The sequence below is a fragment of the Agrilus planipennis genome, unplaced genomic scaffold, assembly GCF_000699045.2.
Source record: "Agrilus planipennis isolate EAB-ADULT unplaced genomic scaffold, Apla_2.0 scaffold177, whole genome shotgun sequence".
NCBI lineage: Eukaryota > Metazoa > Arthropoda > Insecta > Coleoptera > Buprestidae > Agrilus > Agrilus planipennis.
Genome location: NW_020438926.1, coordinates 285,151 through 294,087, shown reverse-complemented (window position 1 = coordinate 294,087; position 8,937 = coordinate 285,151). Strand labels below are relative to the sequence as shown.

At 33.0% G+C, this 8,937-nt stretch overlaps 2 protein-coding genes across 2 annotated transcripts; both read left to right on the top strand.

Annotated features, from left to right (window-relative positions):
- Positions 1-1,541: 1,541 nt before the first annotated feature.
- Positions 1,542-2,629, top strand: LOC108740666 (tctex1 domain-containing protein 1). The gene is made up of 2 exons (XM_018475068.1): positions 1,542-1,762; positions 2,391-2,629. The coding sequence occupies exons 1-2, from the start codon at positions 1,542-1,544 to the stop codon at positions 2,554-2,556; spliced, it is 387 nt and encodes a 128-aa protein (XP_018330570.1). The 3' UTR covers positions 2,557-2,629.
- A 1,938-nt stretch (positions 2,630-4,567) lies between these two features.
- On the top strand, positions 4,568-7,960 carry LOC108740676 (retinal homeobox protein Rax). The gene is made up of 2 exons (XM_018475080.2): positions 4,568-5,211; positions 6,751-7,960. Exons 1-2 carry the CDS (start codon positions 4,778-4,780, stop codon positions 7,484-7,486), a joined length of 1,170 nt encoding a protein of 389 aa, XP_018330582.1. The 5' UTR covers positions 4,568-4,777; the 3' UTR covers positions 7,487-7,960.
- The last annotated feature ends 977 nt before the right edge of the window (positions 7,961-8,937 follow it).

Sequence of the window (8,937 nt, the reverse complement as noted above, 5' to 3'; positions counted from 1 at the left end):
TTCAGGTATATATATATATATATATGCAAGATCAATTGACCACGAGTCCTTTCCTGCAATGGATTTGTCATACATGCATACAACTAACACGCACAAACACTCTGCACTATGTACAACAAATTTGTACAACAATTATTATGATTGTCATACGCGACACCAGAAATACAATATCCATTTGGCACATTTCACCACACAAACGTTTTAAATGAAAAACAAAAACCACCAGGACGAAACAAAAACGAAACGAAACTTTCGTTTTAAATTTCGAAAACAAAAGAAGCAGTTTTAATGTCACTTGTTGCTGCTACGAAGTCAAAAAAGATTGTGAAGGGAAAACAACCCTCCGTTGTTTGTAGCTGGTATATGACTGATGGACATTTAGTGTGTGTGAAATGTTTTAATAGCAACAATTGGACAATATTGAGTTGGATTGCATTAAGGAATCTGGGCTGTTAAACTAATATACTAATAGCTGCACTAATAGACATTGTCGTTAATGGGCAAAAATTGGGTAAATTGATAAATTCACTTACTGGCGATTGAGCCAAATGTGATGGTCGCACAACGTTTATTATTACAATTACAGCAATCGTCAAACAGGCTTGGGGCTAAAAACATCTCATCAACTCTATCAGCTATTACACGAGCCTACATTTATAAGTACCGTTTATTATACTAACAAACGAAAAATACGGAATTTATGCGTTTTTTAAAACATTACTTAATTATTATGTTAAGGTCATTCTTAAACGAAACGTAAAGTCAAAAGAGTATCATTTGGATCCCTGTAGTAATGATGAATAAAGTCAACTAACATAGTTTGATGCTTTTGCAAGTTAGTTAATTTAACTTGAAAATCAAGCTTTTCAGAAAATACTATTTAACTTGACTTGATTTTGCAATTTTGCTATTTGTCTTGATGTCAAACAATTTCGAACTTTTTAATATTACTTGAAGAAAACAGAGAATACTAAGACAGTCTTAGACTATTATGAAATGATTGAGGAGTTAAATAAACTATGATTTGTAAAACATTCAGAGTAATCTAAGCAAAAATTGAAAAACTGAACATTTACGTAATAATTTAAAAAAAAAATACAATACTGTGTTCTTCAAAAGGCTACGTTAAACACTTGACATAAAAAAACTAAAAAGCCCAAGTAGCATAAATAAATATCAAGTCAAGTCGTGAGTTACCACTCAAGATAGCAAAATTTTCCGAATTTAAACTCATAAGTAGGGGTTCCCAGTTAAATATTTCAAATCGACCTTCGACTAACATTCAATGTCACGACCAAGGAAAAATTAAAAATTATCATTAAGTAAAAGTCAGAATTGCAAACTTATTAATTCTTTCATACGTTCTAAATGCTTTTCCTTTTCTTTAGCCTACCATGGCAACCTAGTTCCATTTGATCAATAATTTGTATATTTATTTATCAATTTAGCTACATATATTCCTGTTAAAAATTGCAGCGTGCTGTAATTGTTGATATTTCACGATATTTATTCCTTTTTTATTACATATTATATTAAAAAAAATGTCGAACGTTTCATCACCAAAAAGATCTGTAACGTTGATGAACACTTATCAGCTAGAACCGAAGAAAAAGTTTAGTTCAGACCAAGTACAAAAAATAATAAGAGTATTCTTAGAAGATGCCATCGATAACTTGACCTACGACCCCGTTAAATGCGCCAAATTATGCCAGACATTATCGGAAATGATTAAGGATAAAGTTAAGGAGCAACAGTATGACAGGTGAGTCAACTTAACAATAATAACGGAAATCGAAAGGTTAACAATTATGTGATAAATTAAAATATCTATACGAACATCAATTTTTCGGTTTATAAAAATATGTTAAGATTTTTAGAAATAACAAAGTTGCAATCTGTAGGTACTGTGAGATTTATCAAATGACAGGGCTTGTTGTAGAGGTCTCAAATATATTCTTTTTATAATCTTAAAATAAATAGTTATATAATTATTTAAGAAAATAGATGAAAATTGATCATTTCCTTCTTATTTCCATAACTACCGAATCTAAAATTTTGAAAAAATACTGAAAATAGTTCTTTACTTACCTACAGATTACAGAAAAATTAATTAAGAATTCTATGGTCTGAACATAACGTGTTAAATCTTTCAACAAAAAAATTTTGTGAATATAAATTGTCATTTGCAGTTACACATAACTACAATGTTAGGTTAAGGTTCTCGGGTTAGGGTTCGAGTGAAAAACGGAAACCTTATAGGATCACTCGTGGATCTATCTGTCCATTTTTATTTAGTTTTGTTTATGACTTCCTTACAAAAGTTATCCTGTAAATACATTATACACCGTATAATATTTAAACAAAATTGTGTTCAATGTGATATTTGTTAGGTACAAAATAGTAGCTGTTGTGACTATAGGAGAGAAAAGATCCCAAGACGTATTGTCTATCCTGGGCTTTTTGTGGGACCCTCAGAGAGATAGCTACGCACTTTATACTGAAGAAAATATGTTTGTATATATAGTGGGCATGTGTTTTGGTATTTACTACGAATAATAATTAAATATAATGTATATATTATAATAATTCTAGTTTCCATTTCTCTATTTTAACAACATCTCAAACTATTTTAAGCGCTATTGTTGTTCACCGACTTTAAAAAAAAAGTTTAACTAATGCACTGGATTATTCTTTTCAATTATATGCACATGTGTACATTGTTGTTTTGTAAAATGTAAAATTTAAAATGATATACAAAATAGATGTAAGTATCATAAGAGTAAACTAAAATTATCTGTTAATTGTTTAATGAAATTTATTGCATTGACAATAAAATATAACACTGTTGGTTGGCTTCAACATTTTTGTATCTTTATCTTATTCTTATTTACTTTAAAGTATGCCGTTTCACAAAAATAGAACAGTAAACAGTTTAAATATTCTCAAAGGAATAAGTTAAGGGTGGTTTAATGGTTTGTATAAATAAATTAACCGCTATCTAGGTATTTCCTGCTTCTGCTTTTAATATGCCCCTAACGTCAAACTAATCCATCATATCTATCAATCAATCTCGCATATTTCCTATTAACTTTCATAGTGCCCTCTGTTCTGGTACTATTTCTAATTCCTCTTCATTTCTAACCTTTTCTATCCACAATATTTTTAGCATCCGCCTTTAACGCCACACCTCAAACGATAAGGGATTCTTTTTTGTTGAAAGCTACCCGATCCTGCGTAATTTTTTATTTTATATTTCTAGCGTCTTTCCCTTCTTTAGTTATTTGACTCCCAGAATTAAACTTAAAATCAAACTAATCGTTAGCAATGTTAGACGCAATATTTAATGGTCTGGCGTCTGTGTATGTAGGTATGTTATGAGAAAGTGCCCTCATCATTTGTAGCAAATCTTGCCTACAAAATTCCCACAAGAAAAAAGGTAATTAAGGGCACAAGCCCTCATACGATTTCAAAGGGCACAAGGGTCTGCCACACGTGACCACCATCGAAAATGATAATCGACAAGTCAAAGGTATTAGTAGCGTATTATGCGATAGAAGAACGAATGCCATATTCTTTTATCAATAAAAATATTTCAGAAGGTGAAGTCAGATCGAATAAACTTATTTCAATAATACTAAAATAGGTAAGATATAGACATTCAATCAGATTCACGGAGAACAATTTGGCAAAAATACCAAAACTACAAGAAAGTTACAAATCCAGTAAAACATATTATTGAGCAGGGTATACAATATGATACAAAAAAAAAAACGAAAGCAAGAAATATAAATATTTATAATAATTAAAATGACTTACCATGATTCAGTAAGCTAATTGTCCCACGAATAGTATAAACCATCTGAAAAAAGGAAATCAATTTTGTTAAAGAAATGTATAGGATTATTATATTACATAAACCAATTTTTTACAGATTATGTACACAATAACTTCAAAACAATATTGATGTATACTAATACTTAACGTAGTATGTTCTAATATCTAGAAGGGAAAATACGCATATGGTTATTTTATTTTTAAAAAATAGTTTTTTATATAAGTTTTCGTTAAATGTATACACCAAGTAGTAAAATTGTTTGAAAATATAGAATTTTCAATTTGGATGTATATCTACAATTAAGACATTGAATGGTGCGAATTTATTGATAAGCATTTTTTAAGTTTCCGGCAATTATCCTTTTGTGAAAAAGAAAGGACATGCACAAAGTACGTAGGGAAAATCCTGATGAAATCAGATGAGTTTAAAAAAGCAGAAATATAATTAAGTAGATCGTAATAAGCAAAAAAGAAATTAACTCTATCGTAACCAAATCACATCATTCGGTCATGGAAAGATCTCAATGTAAGCATCACTGCCTCAGTGATACCAGCACAGCATCAGGGTCCTGAAGGGACGAGCTCTGGTGCGATTTTTTTTGATTGGCCGTTTGTTCCCTCTCGGCAACTATCGCAGCCAGTAGGAAACGAGGGAATCCTTGGTCAGCTTTCTGCCGTTGGTCGATCAATTTACCTTGTTAAATATAAATTGGATAAAATAATAATGTTAGAAGTCAGTAGCCGCAGCACTGTGAACTAAATTGTCACAATTTGCCTTAATCGGCTTAATTTTTATTGGACTAATAGCAATTAGATAAATCGAAACTGTGAATTCAATTAAGCAAACGGGCTGCTCGCTAAATTACAACTACAATCAAAAATATTGTCTGAAAGCTGAAATCCAGTGTTTGTCTCCGATCGATCGATCGATCGATAAAAAACAATGGACAGCGGTCCTTTTGAAGACCCATCGTTCGGTAACTATTCCAATCAACCTCTGCCGTCTTTGAGTTCCACTCTTCTTCAAAACAAACACGGAGACAATCTCAACACTCATTCGATACAAATGATGCTGGGTCTCCAGGAGCAGCAGGACATGTTCGGCGGTATGAACTCGTCTTTGGATTATAAAGGACAAACGTCGAAAATGGACAATTCACCGATGCAACACGATCTCGGACTGTTCCATCATGGTATGGAAAGTGTTAACAACAACGAATCGAATGGTAATAAAAGGAAAAACGACGATATCATAATCCTTCGTTCACAACAGAGTATGCCTAGTTCTGAGATTCCTTCGTCGACTTCTAATACTACCCAGAAAAAGAATGAAAAAAAGAAAGGGGAGACAAACGGGGTGAAGAAGAAAAAGACAAGGTAAGTGAGTCTTTTGTAAGGGGGTATTACAAGGGTGTCTTTGGAGACCTACAAAATGAGCCAGTCAATCTACTATCGCAAATTATAATTGATATTCTTTAACAATTCCGTTAGATATCCAATTCAATTCAATATTTCATAAGGATTTGGACAAATTTCATAATAATTCTGGAACATTCCCAGATAGTAAATCAGGCCCAGTGGTAGATCTCGGACATTCACGGCTGGGTGAATAAGACATTTCGAGGTCCCCTTTCGACAAAAATAAAAAAATAAAAGATAAATAAATTAAAATTTATAAATAACGTCTAAATAATTTTCAATTTGTACAAGAAATGCATAACCGAAATAGTCATAGATCCATGAGTCGGGAGTTCCATGCATTCCTTGCATTTGGTTGAGCCGCGTGAAAGAGCGAAATTTGAAGCGTCAGAATTTGAAAAAATTGGTTAAAAAGGAGCCGAAATTACGAATCATTTCCTTAGATTATGCAAAAATTCATTTTCGTCTAAACACATGTCATCTTACGACACCCTGTCGCGTTTTTACATCATACAAATTAAAATTAGCTTAAACCACTATAAAGAGCGAAATTTTTGATCCCAAATTTGAAAATTGGTTAAAAAATAGCTGAAATGATAAATCATTTACTTCGATTTCGCAAAAACGCATTTTCGTTACAAGACAAATGTGCTTTTTATTTCTGCAATAAGAAATCTAGCCCAAAAGACTCATTCACGAAAAGGGTTCGTATTAATCTTGCTGATGTTATTTATTGGACTACCACATTTACAATAACAATGCCCCCTATCTAATCGCTTATCCCTATGTCAAAACGATGCCAAGTGCTAATTGTTACCGCTTGTAAACCATTTGGTCCTGTGAGGGTGTAGGTGGCAAAAATGCAGGATCGGCGTCATGTGCACTTTAATACAGGAAATAACATTACTCTCCTCGGTCAAAGATAAAAAAGGCAGATGTCAGATGTTGATAGGTATTTTGTTTAGGGCGCGTGCCAGAAATGCGTAACTAATTTGAATTATTCATCAGGAATTTTTGATCGTCTAAATTGCATACAGTTGAGATTAAACAAAAGATGCAAATTGAATGAAATATACGGAATTTGTAAGAGTTTTATTGTACATTTACGACCTTATTTGTTTTTTACAACTTCATTCATTCACATTTATGTAATTCATAACATTATACTTACTAAAGAATTTCATTACACAACATTGTTATCCTTTACCGATAGTACTTATATGTAGACTTTTGTATGCAATACAAAATATAATATAATTTGTTTACCATTACACCTATAGAGTTTAATTGATTTATCCATTACAGAAAGGAAGGTTTTAAAATGTTGTTTGATGACCTTCTGTCTATATTTTCTTTGATAAATTATAGGAACAAACATTTCATTTCATTCACAATTCTCTTCGTCAATAAAATATCGGTTTGCTATTAGATTAACGTGTAAACGTTAATTAATCAATTTTTTCAATGTTTTATTCATAGTATTTAATATCTTTTCAGAACAACATTTACTGCTTTCCAGTTGGAAGAATTAGAAAGAGCGTTCGAACGAGCTCCTTATCCGGACGTGTTTGCACGCGAAGAATTGGCTTTGAAACTAAACCTGAGCGAGTCCAGGGTTCAGGTTTGGTTCCAGAACCGTCGAGCCAAATGGCGAAAACGGGAACCACCTCGAAAAACCGGTTACATTGCATCCAACTCTCCCAACTCCAACATTGCCTCCAATTTTAATAACCCCCTCAATTCATTTACTCAAAATAACCCCTCCTTAGGCACTACAACGTCAGTTGACTCCTGGAGCTACCCCTCGACGTACGAGTTGGGGCCTCACTTAAACTTGATCAACTCCCCATCGGCGCCCTATTCAGGTTTTGGCTCTCCCCAAAACGGGTACTCCTACATGCTAAACACTCACGATGGTCAATTGTTTAGCGCTCCGATGAGAAGTCACGAATATGGGGCCCCGTTGGCCAACCAGAGTCCGCCAATATCCCGGGAATATTCCATGTTGCAAACCCATTCTCCCACAGGAGAGGAAAACTCGATGGGAGCAAAAATCGAGTATGTTGAACACACATTAAGCGGGTCACCCGAGAGGTACTCGAACATGTCACCTAAATACGAATCGGAGCTCATACAGGAGGTCAAACCCAACACGAACTACGACTCGAGAGTTAAGGAGATTAAGACGGAAAACGGAAATAGCTACGTAACGCTACCCCCTTTTTTGAATTAGTTATGTCCTTGAAACGAAGGGGCAAATGATTAAGGAAAATTTCAAATCCTTGTTAATGCATACAAATTCAAAAACATATGCCAAAGAATATTTTTAATAGTTAGTTACGTAATAGTGGGAGACTACGTTAGTGGCCCATAAATTCGAAGTGGGCCATTATGAGATTATTACAGAAATAGATTGGGGTTTCACAACATTTTTATTTCGCAATCTACAGTAGACAAGGGACTTCTCAATCATTAAAATTGGTTAAAAGTTAGCTACAATAACCAAATCAATATTGACCAACTTTAACGCCTCCTGATGGAGGGACACCCGATTAATTAATTTTTGCAATAATCTTAGATGGTACATCCCTTGCACTAGAGCAGGGCTTCTTAAACTTTTTTCATTCACAACCCCATTTATGATTGCGAGTTTCCTGGCGACCCCTTATAAATATAAAAGAAAGATAAATAAAATTAAAAAAAACAAATACACATCCAGNAGCTTTGTAACGTTTTTGGGATAAGTTATTAGAAAATTAAACAATATCTCTAAATATTCAATAGATATATAGCCCTTATTGTGCTTTCTTTTGTTGTTTACGCGCCTGTAAATATACAGGGTGTTCAGGTACCTTGTTTCTTAAAAACAAAAACTTAGTTTGGACTCAATTAAAAATGGTAAGTATTTAATTACGGTCTTGTACTCACAAAATATGTAATTGTTTTGAAGTTCAATGGATTTGGAACATTAATTTTGATAGTTAAAATGGATCTACTTCTCAATTATTTTTTATTTACAAAAAAAACTGTCCTACGTTTCTTGTGGGAGACGAAGACTTAGTTTTTAAAGAAATTACATAATTATTATATAACAGTAATAGAAAAATACCATTTTTTTTATAGAGATGACATGATAATTCGTCCGTATTGTTAGACTATAACATGCATATAGAGAAAAAAAAAAAGAAGTATGAACAACACACAAATATACATTTGTGTTTGTACAATGCATGTCCCGCATAACTTGTTTTATTTCTAGCGAAAATGACGCCGTCGTTTTTGTCTCATTCTGTGACCCCGCGACGCTTTGACCAATTGAGCCTGTTAAGCCAATTGAGAGTAACGAGGTTTTAATTGAAGAAAATTACGGATAGAGCGGAGGTCCCACATAGTTCGACTGACAACAAGTGAAAAAAAAAAGGAAAAATATCATCACACACACACGGACATAAACCAACAAACACAGATGTAATATAAGTAGCATTTCCGCCCTTCAATGAAGTTTACCGATATTTTTATAAGCCAACAAAGAACAGGGGAAAATTTTTGTAAATTATGAGGCCAAAGTCTTTGCTACTATTATTTTTTATTAATGTTTAATTTCAATCCAAAATTTATTACCAATAATACAACTGTAAAGCTTTTACAAGAACTCGTTATATTCCTATGTTGAAATATAACGAG